The 18,215-nt window shown below is 32.8% G+C and overlaps 1 protein-coding gene across 1 annotated transcript in view; it reads left to right on the top strand.

The window, feature by feature from the left end:
* Positions 1–17,993, top strand: part of LOC147064755 (uncharacterized) — a 33,661-nt gene extending 15,668 nt beyond the window's left edge. The window contains exons 5-9 of the mRNA XM_085958032.1: positions 9,943–10,194; positions 14,101–14,307; positions 15,567–15,695; positions 16,953–17,213; positions 17,755–17,993. Of these exons, the coding sequence (XP_085814158.1) occupies positions 9,943–10,194; positions 14,101–14,307; positions 15,567–15,695; positions 16,953–17,213; positions 17,755–17,969 (1,064 nt within the window). The 3' untranslated portion in view covers positions 17,970–17,993. The remainder of the gene's footprint in view (positions 1–9,942; positions 10,195–14,100; positions 14,308–15,566; positions 15,696–16,952; positions 17,214–17,754) is intronic.
* The last annotated feature ends 222 nt before the right edge of the window (positions 17,994–18,215 follow it).

Here is an 18,215-nt window from a genome sequence, read left to right as displayed (position 1 = left end):
AAACACATTGTTACGAAACCACAACAACAGCCTCGGAAACCGGACACTAAACTCAGACAACCTGGCGAACGCTTTAAGGGGGGATATGCTCAGCGTAGGTCAAAATCGAGCTTTTGCTCTATTTTCAAAGAAAGTTCCTGGACATACCTTAAACGTTGTAGATAATCTATTTGTATAATTTTTAAGCCTTATTATCCTTTACATTTATTTTAAACATTTGATGACTGCATAAAGTATTTTTAAATGTCAATTTATGGCTACGGCCGTATGTTGTAGCTTAACCACTGGGGAATGCCAAAAGGAATGGCGTATTTAAAAAAAATACTACCTTATTCTTAGGTCAATAATTATTATAAAGCTATCATTATTCATAGGATGTTTATCACACTTGAATGGTCAAAGACATAGCTTATAATTAGTATTTTTAGAATCATCTTCAAATGTGTTAATCTTGCCCATTTTTTGAATAATAAAAAGCCCAATTCTTGTCAAATTTGGGATCACAGAGATTATCAATATAATTTTTTATCGCAAATATTTCATTATAATAATGTCAATATAAATTATACTGATGGTTTTATAAATGCGTTTAAGAATTAATAAATGTAAAAAATCTTAACACCACTGCACATTTATGTACTGAAATATGACTTTATTCTAAAACATTAGAGCGAGAGGTTTCAAAGAATAATATTTTATGTAATAAAAATACTTTATGCAGTCATTAAATATTTAAAATAAATATAAAGGATAATAAGGCTTCAAATGATATAAATAGATTATCTACAACGTTTAAGGTATGTCCAGGATCATGCTTGGAAAATAGAAAAAAAAGCTCCATTTTGACTCACGCTGAGCATGTCCGCCCTTAAGAAAATACGATTTGGAACATGGAATACAATATTATCACTCTATCGACCAGGTGCACTTAAACTCCTTACAGAACAACTTATAAAATACCAATGTGATATTACGGCCCTACAGGAGATGCGATGGATAGGTCAAGGAGTGATGGAGAAACGAGACTGCACTATACTCTATAGCTGCCATGATAGTGAACATCACTTTGGGACTGGATTCATCGTAAGCAAACGAGTGAAACATTTAATTATTGGGTTCGAACCAGTTAACCCAAGGATCATGCGACTGCAAATTAAAAGAAGTTTCTTCAATTACTCATTTATAAGTGTACATGCCCCTACACAGGATAAGTCGGATGGGGAAAAAGATGACTTCTACGATGCATTAGAAAGCACGTACAACAGTTGCCCAAATCACGATGTGAAAATAATACTCGGTGATCTTAATGCCAAAATAGGACGGGAGGAGATCTACACTGCCATTGTCAGAAAACATAGTCTTCACAATGAAATTAATGACAATGGTACCCGACTAATTAACTGTGCAGCGTCACTAAATATGGTTATTGGTAGCACAATGTTTCCATGTAAGGATATATATAAGGGAACTTGGAAATCCCCGGATGGGTGCACAATAAACCAAATAGACCTTATTTTGATAGAAAACAGGCACATATCGGATCTAATGAGCATCCAGACTTATAGAAGGGCTAATGTAGACTCAGACCATTTCCTAGAGTACCTATGGAAAAGTTAGCGCAAAGATCTCAAACACCAAAAAGGAAATGGGAGCAAGAGAAAAACCCTTTGACACAGAGATAATAAAGATTCCGCAGGAACTGGCGAGCCAGGAGAGCTTGAACACTCACCTGAGCGACAATGTTGAGGTTGGAGACCATGAAGAGGTGAATCAACACTGGGAAGAGTGCAAGACTGCCATAGTATCCTCAGCTTATGATACCTGGACGCCGAAAAACAGGTGAACGATCAGAATGGTTTGACGAAGATTGCCGCGAAGTCACTACGAGAAAGAATGAGGCTTACTTAATGATGCCAAAGAAGAAAACACGGGCATCAGACGATGAGTATAAAAAGTGCCAGCGTGACGATAAGAAACTGCACAAGAAAAATAAAGGTGATTATTTAAAAAAGGAAATGATCCTACTCCAAGAACACTATAAAGCCCAAGAAAGTCGGCTGTTCTATAGAAAGATAAATAATGTTAGGAAGGGTTTCAAGCCTCGTATCACAATGTGCAAAGATGACGATGGCATGATACTCACAGAAAAGCACCGTATTCTTGCCCGGTGGGTGGGTTTCTTTGATCAACATTGAAATACCCCCCATAATGGTTTCGGCAACACTAACATTAATACTCATGACCAGGAATCAGTACAAAGTGGCATGGATGATAACGAAGAACCACCGACATTAAATGAGGTAAAAGGTGCCATGTCAAGGTTAAAAATAAACAAATCGCCTGTAATAGATAACCTACAGAGTGAATTAATGAAATGTGGGGGAGAAAGTCTGCTCAAACATTTGCATAGCCTAATCCACCAAGTATGGACTTCAGAAAAGATACTAGAGGAGTGGAAAGATGGGCTGATTTGTCCCCTGCACAAGAAAGGAGACCAACTAAAATGTAGTAACTACAAAGGGGTGACACTCCTTAACTCTGCATATAAACTATTGTCGATTCTGATATTCCAGCGGCTGGAACCCATTGTAGAAGAAATACCCGGGCACTACCAAAGAGGCTTTCGACGAGGGAGATCATGTGTTACTCAAATATTTACTCTAAGGCAGATTCTAGAAAAGACCACTGAATTCAATATTAACAGGTATCACCTGTTCATCGATTTTAAGGCAGCTTATGATAGCATTAATCGATACCGGTTATACGAAGCAATCCGAGAATTTGAAATTCCGACGAAAATAATTAAACTTGTAGAGATGACAATGACACCAGTACAATCCTGGGTGAAACTTCAAGCGGAAATATCTGAGCTATTTATATCACTGAATGGCTTCAGGCAAGGTGAAGCTCTGGCATGCCTTCTTTTCAATATTGCGCTAGAAAAGGCGATACGGGATTCAAAGATTGATGCCCGTGGCAGCGGCACGAAATTTAATAAGCCTGTGCAGCTGCTGGTGTATGCCGATGATATCGACATCATTGCCATATCAGAATTGGCACTGAAAAAGTCATTCACAGCACTAGAAGCCTCTGCCAAAAGAATGGGTTTACAAATAAACGAGGCAAAAACTTAATACATGCCTGTCTATGTCACACCACGAGAAGTCGCACCAAAGTTAGATATTGGTGCATACAAGTTTGATACGGTCGACAGTTTCATATACCTTGGATCTCTTGTAACTCGTCATAATGATATTACAGAAGAAATCAAAAAGAGAATCATGGCATATGAAATATATTAAATCCAAATATTGAACACGTTTGACGGATAGACCACCTTTACCATCTGCATTTTGAAGCAAGTAATTATAAGCGGACTTATTTGAAGATTGCCAATCATACATAATGTCAAATATCTCATTAATTATAGGTACATATTAATCAAATCTATTTGAATTAACAAAAAACTTCGTAGAGATTATTTGATTCTTGTTTGCTTCACCATATCTATAAAAAATACAAAAAAAAATTTGAAGATATTTAACGATAATTTTCCTTTTAAAATAAATATTTTTAACCTTGAAGAACTAAAAAAAGCATCTTATATTTTTTTTATGAGAAGTCGATCGCCATGAAAATTGAGATAAAAAGTAGCTCCCAAAAAGGTTGGGTACCCTTGATCTTGGAGCTAAGAGTATATTATTATGTACATTTTGCGTGAAACTTTATAAGCCTTTTTTCAGATTTTCTATTAGGAAGGGTGCAAATTATTAAACGCTACTCTATAAGATCTATCCAGGCGACTTGATTGGAAGAACAGTTGAATCGCTATCAATAGCGAATACCTCAGTCGCCCACGTTTTCCAGATGACATTATTGTACTTTGTCAATGAACACCGAAATCTAGGTTTAAAAATAAATATCTCAAAGACAATGATAAACTGCTTTATATACTGAACCAAAGGTGATCCAGCTCATTAATGACACTCAAAATCAAGTGGGTAAAAAATTACGTCCCAACAAATTTCAATTGATGGTAGTATGTCCTAACTACGACAAGATTGTTCGCAGAACCAAACTGGTTTTAGGCATCTGAAGAGTACCTACTGATACCAAATACAACCCCTCGCGAAGAGACGTCTCCAATCCCATATCAGAAACCTTATATAAAATAACGTCTACCGTCCCGTAAATTCACTATATGCCCTGCAATATTATAAAGAAAATATTTTGCAAACGAACATGAGGTTTCTCTACTTGTTCGCCCTTCTCGGTAAAAATACATCCAACCCCGATGGAGAAAGCATAAAATTTACCGTTGAAGTCATCGAGGCGATCACAGTTTACATTTGTTCGAAATTTAGGAAATTACTCCTCCTGCCCCTCTTCCGCATCTAACGAGGGGGTAGACGAAAATAAGTCTTTAGTACGAATCCGCCCGCAAAGATAGTAGATACGTCTCCCGCGCCCCTTTGTCTTTGCGAGGGGGGCCGCCTAGAAAAGAGTAAACTCCACCCGTCTTGATTTTATAAATCAGTATATCCCTTGTGTGTTTGAAAGTTAATAAATAATCGTATAAACTCTACCACGTAAGAGCGAAATGAATAACAAGTGATCCGTGAAATACTATAATACAAAGTGAATACCACAAGGTACCTAAATAAATCAGCCCAAAAACATAACGTCAGTGTAGTGCCTAATCTAAGATCTCGTTAAATGTAATTGTAATAAGACCAATGCTTTTCCATGCTTTAGTGTAATAAAACATAATTCTGCGCGGAATTATAAAACAAACATCTGTGTTATCAATTTTGTGTCCGTTACAATGTCTCTCACGCACCAATACATTGAAGTACCTACCCGAATGAAGGACTTTACAACACACACTTGAGTTCTGAAAGGTATTACTACCCACCTATCTTCAAAAATGATCTATGATCTGTATCTTATGCATGGAGTGTGCTACCAGTGGATGCACTCTTATAGTGTAATGTACTCGTATATGGCAAAAATATTTATCAATATTCAATATATTTGGAATAATAATGTAAGTAAGTAGATAATGGGAACTGACATATCTAACGGATAAGGAGAAACAGGCAACCGATATCGAGGAAGGAAGGATACGGGGTAAATTTAAACACGAAGAAAAAGATGGTTGTACTAATTCAGAAACCTTCGCAGGGGTGCGCAGCATAACTCACCAAAGTTCACTGCAATCGATTGAATAGTATAGAAACGCATACGAATTGAATAATATAAAATAGAAGAAGAAGAAAAAGATGGTTGTACTAATTCAGAAACCTTCGCAGGGATGCGCAGCATAACTCACCAAAGTTCATTGCAATCGATTGAATAGTATAGGAACGCATACGAATAGAATAATATAGAATAGAAGAAGAAGAAGCAGATGTTTGTACTAATTCAGAAACTTTCGCGGGTGTGAGCACAGCAACTGACGAAAGTTTCATCGCAATCGGATGAATAGTATAGGAATGCATACGAATAGAAGAAGATAGAATAGAAGAAGAAGATGAAAAAGATGGTTGTACTAATTCAGAAACCTTAGCGGGCATGCGCACAACAACTCACCAAAGTTTCATCGCAATCGGACTAATGGTGTAGGAACGCATACGAATAGAAAAAGATGGATTATTAGAAGAAGCTGGTTGTACTAATTCAAAAATCTTTGCGGGTGTACGCAACAACTGACGAAAGTTTCATCGCAATCGGATGAACGGTAAAGAAACCATACGAATAAAAGAACATAGAATGAAGAAGAAGAAGATGGTTTATCTAATTCAGAAACCTTGGCAGGTGTGCACACAATAACTCACCAAAGTTTTATCGTAATCGGATGAATGTTATAGGTATAGTGAACATACAATTATTTATATTCTAGTTAGTGGCTGTCTCTAGTTTATATTTTGTTATTATGCATTTTTAAATATTTGCATAGAACATAATAATTTGGTAAAACCGGTCCTGATTATTAATAAAATATGTGAAAAAAGTATTAAGTCGATAGATATTTAAAGTTTTTAATGGTAAACTGTAATTATTTTAAATCAAGTAATTATATAATCAACAATAGGGACAGTATGACGAGGCACCACTGTATTATTGGACAAATAACACGCAAAAATTGTCAATATTCACTTACCGTTTTTGGCGTTCGATATTAACTTTCCATGTTTCTTTTCTTCGTAAACGCTTTCTTGACTCATTTGGCTTATATTTCGGCACATTTATCAGTTCAACATTCATTATAAATATTGAAAAACACTATTAACCTACAGAGCAATCAACACGAAGTCATTATAATTTTGTTCATCACATGACAATCAGAGCAGCCGCTGATTGGCTTATTCATTTTAGGGGGATTTGAAATTCATACGCCAACTGTTTTAGGGGGTTTTGAAATTAAGCCTAATTTTTGATAATAAATATTGATGGTTTTAGGCCTTTTTTGAAACTATAACTTTGTCCAACATATCGAGGACAAACACATATTTCTAAATATATATCTAACTCAAAATTTTATGAAAACCGTTTTAGGGGCTTTTGAAACTAGGCGCTTCATATAGCCTATCGGAATTCTATTTATTATCTGTTGTGTGGTCTTACTCCAACATCTGTCGTTTACTTATATATTTTTTGTCTGAGAGCACCTACAAAGATTTTACATAATATTATAATTATTTAGCTATTAGAAAATCAGTTTACATGTATATTTTATGTAATTTTTGAAACATAAATTGCATTATTATTATTATTTTGAATGTTTTATGTAAAATGTAAGTAGTAATTATTATTTTATGCTTCCAGCCACAAAATCATTATGGGCTGGGTTTTATTAACAATTAGGTACCTACTAAGCTATTGTTCGCAAGATGATAAAAATGCTATAAGTAAAAAAGTAGATATCAAACAAACAATATTTGTTAACACATTGTGTGCTCATTATGTCTATATCTTAAAGGATTAAATCAAAAACGATTGATTTGCAACTAACTAGTGAACACTGATAGCTAGTTAAGAAAATTACATACGTATTTAATTCAACCTGTCGCTCCCGGCATAGAACAAGCAAAGAGTGACTTCTCACCACGTAAGGGCCTGCAGCGCGTAGATTGAGAGTGAGGGAGGGTCTACCACGAAGCCTGTGCTCCATTGGCACGCAAGTCAGACGATTTATAGTCTTCGAACTTTTTTTTCGCGTGAAGCACCCCAGATCTGCGGACTTTTAAATCCGCAGACCAGGCTCGTTGGATTTCAAACATGTTTGATATTTTACTCTCCGAGTTGCCAGACTTCGTCCGTCAACCACTACAAAAATTCGATTTGACATTAATATTAATACGAAATCATTCGGACCGAAAAAAATCTATAAGTAATTGTTTTAAACATTTTTATTGATTAATTTGTTAATTTACATATTAGAAATGAGAGATTTATCAATAAATTTTTATTTGTATTTATGAAATTCATAAAAGAAAACGTAAAACGTGTGTTGTGTTCACTGCTATATTATTTTATGCAAGTCTACATATAAATATTACAAAATTGTAGGATTATCGGAAGACATTACGATAATCGCAACTTTTGACAGCTCGACTTTTTTATTCGTTCGTTGATCAGTAGCAGAGCATAGACAAATTGGACGATTTATTGTCCTCAGATTTTGGCTCACTAATGGAGCGCCGGTATGAGGTTGTGACCCACTGTGTGATATCGGTTTGTGCGGGAGACTAATAACAACAACTCGCAGTAGGTTCAATTGAACAGAGATAAGCTTCAATAGAGGATTGCCCAATTACATAAAAAACTTGCCAATTTATTGATTGTAATTGAATCTATATTTCTGTTCACACATAATACTGTTTTGATAATTTGTAATACCTACATACGTTTTTTCTTTGCTCGACTCTGAAAGTTTCTTCGAAGGTCATTCTATAGTTTTGTTAGAAAGTTGTAAATAAATTTCCAGGAGTATAATATTGACCGTTATATTGATTAGATAATTGACAATAACCTAATTACCTAATTTATTTGTGTTTTGATTTTAGTTTACAGAACACGTCGCAATAATAATACTAATTGTAAAATTGATTAACACTAATGTAAAATTAAGTGCTCCTAATTAATTGTATCATTTGAATGTAAATTAGAAGTTTTAACATGACGTTAGTACGTTTATTATAAAAACTTTAATTTACAATAAATACATCATATAACCCACAAACATGGTTACATGTACAAACCTAGTAAAAACAGGTTTGATAACATCAGAGTACGAATTTTCTAAAATAAGTTACCGGCTAAGCACTGTGATATTAACATCGATCATGTTTAGCATTTCTCGCGGGTTGTATTAACAACAATATATCGTTGTTTAGCATTTTAAGGGTTAAATTATCAACTTTAATATTTCGGACGAAGGTGTGCAAATCGTAAGATGTTGGTCAGAATATATTGGTGAACTATTGAAGTCGGTATCAGAAATAAAACAGTAATATGTATCACCATTTTTTATCACACATCACCCTATTGCTTTATGTTGTCATCTCTATCGCCAATGCTTTTAATGGTAAGAGTATAAAAATAATAAATGAAAAATCAATTGTTTTTTTAAATTAGTATGTATTATAGCCAGCTAAAACTTGAAATAATCTAATAGAATTTAATAATATTCAATGAAATTTTACAGTTCAATAAGGAATCAACCCAGACATTCCCGTATAGAAAAAGTTATTTGATTTTATGATAAGTACTTACATGTTTTTTATACTGAAATATAAGTCAGCATAAATGATAAGTATTAAATGATTTATTAACTCAAAATATATTGCTTCCGTATAAAAATAGGATACTGTATTTGAGAACGTATGCAATAAGGCTTCTCTCCAGATTTGAAATGCACAACAGTCAATCTTTGAAATATTCAAATTAGACCAAATAACTTTATTCTTTTACAATGATCAACATAACTCATTAGACTATTTTAACATAAAATAATTAGATTTATAATGCACCTAGGTATAAACCATCAAAACTGTGTACTATTACTATTATTATACGTATATTATTTCAATATGCCTTTTGTTTTTGACCTACTCATTTATGCTTTACTAGCGGAACAAGCTGGAATCAGCCGAAAAAGTATTTGAATTCAAATAATTAGTTATATCTCTCAATAAAAGGATTATATTGTCTTCATAAACACCATTTTGTGTAACGTCAATAGTAATATAGTAAAACCCGAACAATCTGTAAGGAAATGTCGATTTTAAACGTGATATATCTCTGAAATACTTAAATAATTAGTTATTTATTATATATTATAATTTGAGATGAACTCAGTATATTTCGATGGTATTTCTGAAAAAAATATTTAAATTTAAATACATTATTTTGATTTAATCTGTATTAATTGATAATTATCTGTTATATAATATAGTAGTGTAGTGTTCGATAATTCAGATTATACTATTAACTATTTTGTTATTGAACATACATCATTTTGAAAACACTTCTGAGCAAATATATTATAACTAATAAAAAAAATCTTTTTGAAAACAGTAAGACATCCAGCAGGAATCGAACCTGCATCTCTTGGATTTTGCGCCAATGCACATATACTACTGTGCTATAGGCGTCATACTTAATTGCGACAAATTTGAACTAATGGCTCTTAATAATCTCTGAAGCGCTTTCCAAATTGAGTTAATATTACTAGTTACTATTAATTAGTCGTATAAAACAGCCTCATATAGCCGGACAGTATACTATGGGTAGTAGTATGTCTTAATCTATGTTATTTATTAGTTTTCCATTGATTACTGTATACCAAGAAATATTATGACGCAAGGAAATTCTAAATAGTTAAAAATGTTGCGTATTGTAATGATAATGCAATACTATGTTGTAATATTATTACAGAGTTGCCATACGAGGCATATGAAAGTGTGCAAATGGCTTACAAACTGCATATGGAAGGTGCATCCTGGTATGATGCAATTCAAATTTGCCGAAAAGAATACAACGCAAAACTAGCAATGCCCAAGAATCAACAGGAAATGGATATATTAAAGCACATAGTTAATAGTCATCCGAGGTACTCCAAGGATTACCATTATGTTTATCTGGGATTTCAAAATACATTTATACGCGGAGAATTTATCACTGAAGATGGTGAGTTATCATATTATATTATATTTTTTAAATCTATAAGTACTGTCACTTCCCTCCATTTTCGAAAGTGAAAAACATGCTGTCACTTTATTATTATTTTGTTGTCTGGTTTTTCGTCTGGATTTTAGGACTTGGAGGTGAACAAATAACACACTGGAATTGTTTTGGAAACGGCAAGGTATATTTACGTTAATATTATATAATAGTTACATTTTTAATAATTTGTTTTACGGAGGACGAAATGTGTGTTTTTACTGTTTGGCTGTTTGCAGCATATTCCCCGTCATCTTGTGTTTCGCTTTTAACGAGAAGCGTTGTCGAAAAACGGCAACGTTGTAATATTTTTCAACCGTCATAAGCTACGGCATTGCCGGCTCTATTATTTATTATTTATTTTCGTAATCAGCGCTTTACTATTTGTTGGATTTGATACCGACTCGGGCCTCTCCAGATACACAGAGACATCCCCAAATGGGGACCATACGGGGGTGTAACAGTACTTACTACTTTTTATCTGGCGCGCACACAGATAAATGTTGGAGGGGGAGTCTATTTCGACAAAATATTCATAATAATGTAGATATTATTGATTTTTAAAGCGACGGGAGAGAGTGGGGTTAACAAAATCTGGTAGATACCACTGACTTCCGCATTTACCCATGGATTCATACATACATACATTCATACGTACATACATCATACCAGACACTTTTCACTTTAAGTCTAGCGATGAGTATCTTGTCTACAAATATAACTACCTACAGGTGCTCACCTACGAATTGTTACGGACACAATATCCATAAGTGGTTATTGAATGCACTTGGCTTGATCATGATTATTAGGATCATTAATATCCATTTGTATCGTCCGCAACGTCATGTTTTTTAGATATACCACGTGATAATATTAAAGGCATCATTGGATGCCCCATATGATTGTACCAATTCATGAGTACCACGGTTCTATTGACACAGGCCGTGAGTTTGACAAGTGGGTTCAACCCTTTCAGAAGACTATTTGATAGGCAAATCATCTGGGTCACGATCCTCATGTAGGTATAAGGTCCTGCCGAAAAAGAAGAAAAAATATAATCTGGGGGGTCCAGACTAGAAACTACCCGCACCTTGTGTACACGCCTAGTTTCTATACATACTACTTCTGAATACTTACGGTTACCAGGATTATTTCGGACATGTCCTCTTTTTGAGTGAGTGCAGCAAAAATCTGTATTAAGGGTATTTATTTAATTTTTTTTCTTATGAGGTCATTTTGAGATACTTTGGATCACGAATAAAACCTTTTATAGGTTTATTTGTTTTTCGGTGGACAAGTTTTAGAAATAATAATTGTACATATATCATAACAATAAGAATATTTTGATATTGTTTATAAGTAAACATTATAAATGAAATAATACACAATGCGATCCTAAACGTAGGTATAATGTTTTATTGCTGAAATCTTTTTCAACAATATGGCCGACTAGTATCTAAGTACGAACATTGGATAGATTGTAATATTAGAGAAAATATTAGTTTTTGCCTATTTAACCTAAAAAATGATAATATAACATTTTTGAAGGCATATAAATTACCATTTATATCTGCAATATCTGTATAATAATACATAATTATAATATTAATATTTTCGACCGAAGGTACTTGATGGAATTTGAATTTAAATTCTAATGGATTCAAGCTCTGTACTATTCCATTTAAGTCGTTTTTTGCGACCCGGGTTTCGCCTTTCGGCATCTTCAGGCGTCGTGTACACTCACCAAAGGCAAACACACACTGACAACGAACACCCTTAACTCTACCTTATATAGTAAATCAATACAATAAAGTAGGTAAAAACTCCATTACCTACCTATTTAGTCAGAGGTTACAACAAAAAATACAATAAGCAAATTATGAATTGCTGAAGTGTCAGTAAAAAACCTAATTAGTAAAAACCCTATCTTATTAATAACAATACACTGGACAGCATATTATTATAATAAATCGTCAAACCTAATAATAGGTCAAAATTCTTTATAACAATAAAAATACTACACTCAAGAGGTGTAAATCGTCAATTCTAAGAAAAATAATTAATCGAGTTAACTAATGAGATATTAGTCTTTAATAATACTATTACAAGGTACCTACTTTTATAACATTATTTTTTAACAAAAACAAAATTATACATATAAACTCGCTTAATATAATATTATATATAACTCACCTAATATAATATATATATATGGATATCAAAACCAGAGCTAAACCCCAATTTTATCAAACGTTCGATTCCGAGTTTGGTTCCTATGGATATTAAAATGGGCTTGGTTCAATCAAATATTACATTACAATCTCAGTTCCGAGGTTAGGTTCCGGTACTTTAAAACAACAATTTACTTTCATACGTATATCAACTCAAAGTTATAAGCTAGATATAATATATAGAATATATTTTAATTTAAACATTAAAAATAAGAGATGTGTAAGTACTTATTTTTTCTTGATATTATTACCAGCTTAACGGAATTTATTACATAATTAACAACCCTCAAACAACGAACGACATTGTACCAACATGGGACGTCTATCTCTCTTTGAATGCTTGTACCTAAACTTCTCAAAATTATCTTCCCGAAAATATATTTGTGAAACAAATTATTGCTAATGTTTCAAAAACAAGAAAAAACCAATTTATATCGCGAGAGAAAGCATTGGATTTCACAAACTGGTGCAACGCTGGTATCTATTATAATTGAATCGTGTATCAGAGTTTTTATTTTTTTTAGAATTATTAATAACCATGTCCTTACTTTTTCGTACAAGGTGGTTGTTAGTAATTTTGAACAATCACAAATACCCAGGCATTGAGAAAAACACATAAATGTTTTTGTCATGACCGGGAATCGAACCCAGAACTCTCGGGTGGAAAGCCAGCGCCTTACCCACTACACCACGAGAGCCGCCTTGTATCAGAGTGTTGTATTAAGATTGTCTAGAATTATAAAAAAATACAAAGCCCCAGGGTGCTGCCCTGCAGCGCATCGCTAGAATACCACTCGGTTAAGAAAATGGGTAAAAACATCTTTTCGTAAAATAAAAACTTTATGCTAAGAAAATTCATCATGCAGATTCCAAGAACCACACTGGATTGTAAACCTAATGGTGGTTCTTTCATGGCCCACATATCCTGAAGCGGGCCCTCAGGAAAGGATCTATGTCGGGTCTCCCTACCTAGTACCCTACCCGTAGCTAAGGTTGATAAGGGCAGTGTGATTTTCTACAGTAGTGGTTTCCAGGAAACCCCAAGGTTAAGTGTATACTTTGTATTTTAGCAATTTTAAATAAATCCAGTTGATTTATTGAGTTGTTATGAAGCCCTGATCGCGACTTCCTTTTGTGGTAACCAAGTAACATTAAACCATTCGCCATATTGGATAATAAGCCATTTTGTAAGAGTCATGAAACACACCTAAATTAACTATAAAATGAAATACAACACGTGAACTATCATTAAATTATATCAATCATTACATCACATCAAATTACATCACAAAACTACATATTTTTTAAATGTTAATAATCATTCAGGAAAATAGCGCTGCAGGCAAATTTTTTAACTATTAGAGAAAAATTATGGTGTGTTTTCATATAACTGGTCGACCCGCCACACCGGGGCCCCTCAAAACCTGGCCCCCCAGGCTAGAGCTCTGTCAGCCCCCCTTTGTGGGGGCCATGGGTGATATCTTTTAAAGCTTTACTATCCGCGTCCTAATTGGTATTATAATGTAAACCCGTCATTTGTTCCCTTAATTTCGGAGGATCACTACGTCATAGCATTATGGAAATTAGTAAAATAAATACTAAAACAATATAATATGTCACATGTTAAACATTTTCTTTTCAGGACTACCTCTCCAATATGTTTTCCAAGAATTCGAAAGTGTACCATATCATCAACCAAATGACGCTGAAGGGAATCAATACTGTGGCTCGATGGGATATACTGGGAAACTTAACGACATGTGGTGCACACCTAAACTGTCTTTTATTTGTGAACGAAGGCTAGATTCAGCACCATTTGAAGAGAATGGGTTCTCTTCAATTTATCCTGGTAATATACTGTAAAATTAGACACTATTGCCTTATATATTTTTAATTTATAAGACTTTATATGTTCATTCCATTGCAACATAGTGTATGCATGACGACATCATTTGGTGTATGCATAATGCTTATTTCCATTATTATTGTCATGTATGTACTTTTTATAACAATTTGAGTTATTGTTTTGTCACGGTATCATCGCTGACCAAATGGTTGAACATATTTTGGATTGTTTGGTTTCTCGGAGGCAGTTACAGATGACATATTACCCAAAGCAATTCTAATGGTAAAGTATAAATTTGAAAATGTTATTTTTTGCATGTTTTGGAAAAAAAACATAAACGTTCAAATTGTAGTTTACAAATGAAGTGTTTGGGTTCTCAAAAAATTAAACTCATTCAAAACAGGTATAAAAATCTATGTTTCAAAATAACATTTTTGTTACCTAATGAAAATATTATAAAAAAGCGACATGTAAAATCGAGCTAATTAATAGCTTGAAAACACTTCAAAGATAAAGGGACTTATTAGAAAAAAAATTTGAAAATATACGACACCAATATCCTTTACCATTGAGTCGAAGCTGGCTTAAGTTTTTTTTTAAATATAATATTGTTATGTAAACTATGTATGTTCAATAAAGAATGTTACATTCTCAAATCTTGCAAACTTATTAAAAAATAGTTTATTTTGTCGATGAATATTATTTCCAGTGATATTTTTCTAAATATCGTGTTTTTTTTTAAAAATCCTAAAATTTCATTGAACTAATGAATCAATTATTGAACCATTTACTATAATAATTATTGGTGTGAGTAAGTGCTTTTAGTTTTACTATGCGCTTAATATTAAAGTATTGCTTACATAAAATGCTTAACATGACTACTTATACCTATTGTTAAAGCAACGTCTAAATGTGAAATATACAGATTTATAACAGTAAGATATATTGTAATATTTAAAAAAAATATAAGGATGATACATATTTGCAAAAAACTCTGATTTGATAAATTAAAACAATATATGGATTCTACTGATCAATAAACAATTAAATACTATGCGTGCTGTTACAAAATCATAAGTATTAACTTATTTAAAATTGTATAATGAACTAACAACTTATTTAAGCGCATTTATTGACACTAAAGGAAAGTATCACTACCTAGAAATACGTAAAATTACACATAGATAATAAACTTCTTTAATTGGAATTGATTATAATATAAACTATACTCTCTTACAATTAATGGATTGTCTCCTTTTTAGGATGTCCTTTCGGAGAGTTTGACTTCAGATGGGTTAATGATGGGCCAGATGGTATAGCTAACTGGGAGTATGAAGATTGTAAATCTATAGGTCTTCATGCAGAACAATGTCCAAAGTCCTGCTGTCATGGTAATATTTGCACAAAAATCTTGAAAATATTCAATATCGTCACTTAAATATCACTTAAATTATTTGACCCTCCACAGTGGAACGGTTATTAAACATAATAATTTATGTCTAAAAAGAATTATACAAAATAATGTCCATCGTATAACAGTAACGCCCAGGATAGCGTCGGCTTGTAATGTCGTAGATCCCAGGTTCGAATCCTGGGTCTGGAAAATACAAATATTGTTTTTCAATTTATGTTTGGAGTCAGAGTGTGTATGCAATAAGTTGAGCAAGTGACTAACATCCATTTATCTTAAAAACAAAATCTTTTAATACAACCTCCACTCTGTGTAGGCACATAATAATATGATCCTCTTAGGATCGATCACAGCGAAGTAATAACGTGTAAATAATAACATAAAAAGACACAAACTCATGAACCATCAGTTAATATTGAGTTTCGTCTACAATTTATATATATATGGCAGTGGCGAAGGGTGGAGTTAGGCTGTTAAGATCTGACATAAATAGTGCACATTATACTTTGACAGTCATAAGTATTTGTTTTTATTGAACTAAGACTACAATTTACACGTGGTTTCGGTTAGTTTTTAAAAATCAATTAAACCCTGCTTAAACTAAACCAGACAAAATTGTGCACACTTTGCCATTCATACTTATCTGTTTTCGTTGCATTAAGAATACATATTAGTCATATTACACATGTTGTTGGTTAGTTTTTTTAAATTCATTAAGCCCAGCCTAAACCAAATCATAATAAATAAAACATATATTATTATATCTGTAAAATATACAAAATTATATCTGCTTTAATACTATATGTATCTGCTTTAATGGTATAGTGTAATTGGCAGAGTGTGCGATAGTTAATTGTTAGGTTAAATGGTCGACCTTTTCCGTCAAAAATTACGAAAATTGACTCAGAATTTTCGTGTAATACGCGTTAAAAATTTCAATTACAAACACAGAATAGAGTGACGATGAATGTTAAAGAGTCAAAAATTACCCACTGCCAAAATTCAGATTAAAAATATAAATTAAAATCGACTGGTTTCGGCAGATTTGTTTGTGGTATTCTTGTATTACCAATTGCGAGATTTCTGAAACAAGAAATCGAGTCGTATTGAAATCTTAGTTATTACTATAATAACAATACTATAAAATAATATCTAATTAAATTTAGGACTTGAAACTGAAATTTAAATAAATAAGCTGCATTATAACAATAATAAATATTTTTTTATTATTTTTAAGGTTGTCCACTTTATGAGTCCGACTATGTACAACATATATACAAATTTCATTCAACTAGAACTACGTGGGCTAAGGCTCGCTTAATATGCGAGTCTGAAGGAGGGTATTTAGCAATTATCAATAGTGATGAAGAAAAAACCAAATTAGTAAACATGCTTGGAAATCCTGCAAACCACATCAATGAGCGTATCCAAGGTACCAAGAACATGCTGCTTGGTTTCCATGACTTATATGTTAATAATGTGTTTTACACTGTAAAAGGTATATATTACTTAATTATAATATTTTATATGAATTTTATTTATATATTATATATATATTTACAACCATTTTCCGGTTATTGGTTTTCTAAATTTTTCAATTTTAATACTACTACGTTAACAACAAAATAGTTTCATCGTATTAATATATTTTATGTGATCATTAATTAATGTTAATTGAGATAAGAGAAGACAAGGTATCATAATAACATACATGCTCCCTACAAGGTCTACAGATTATCTAGGCGAAGCCCGCAAAGATAATAATTACCCCAAATATTAAATTTTTGACGTTTACAGAGCACCCCTGAAGTCTTGGCATCTTGAAGGTTATTTTTTTAGCAAGTAGTCAATTCTGATAAATTGCTTGATATACCTGCCTCACTTTTCTAACCCGTACTTTTTCATATTTAATTTATTAACAAAAATGATAGAATACAATATTATTACTTTACATAAGTTAGATTATATAATTATATTTTTATCTGCATTTAAGTATGTATCTTCAAATAACCTATTTAATAAATTTAAAACGTTTACAGGTGGCTATTTAAATGATACGGGCTACACATATTGGGATAATTATAAATTAGTTAAGGGTAGGTGTGGGGCGATGACTCCCTCTGGAGATCTTACGCGGATCAGCTGCTTAACCCCTGCCGAGTATATTTGCGAAAAGGAAATAAGGCCGGAATGTGTTGTTGATTGCTGCGACCCCGATGATGTTGAGACGTTTAATAAAAAAACGACGATTTAAAAAATTAAAAAATATCTACTTTTATCTACTACTAAAATAATTTGTTCTCTTAAACAAATGCATGTACATATTATAATATCGTTGAAAGAATTACTTAGTTATCCTCCCATTAAAAGTCATTATAAGATTACTAGAAAAATTAACCTGGTGACAAAATAGGTCTGCATCTGTTAATTTATTGTGAGAGTATCCTACCATTTGTTTTCTTTCACGGGTTCTATTTTATACAAAAGACGGCTTTCGACG

Source organism: Rhyacophila brunnea, unplaced genomic scaffold (assembly GCF_057557595.1).
Source record: "Rhyacophila brunnea isolate RB1 unplaced genomic scaffold, BYU_Rbru_1.0 scaffold_7, whole genome shotgun sequence".
NCBI lineage: Eukaryota > Metazoa > Arthropoda > Insecta > Trichoptera > Rhyacophilidae > Rhyacophila > Rhyacophila brunnea.
This window is presented reverse-complemented; position numbering and strand designations above follow the sequence as displayed.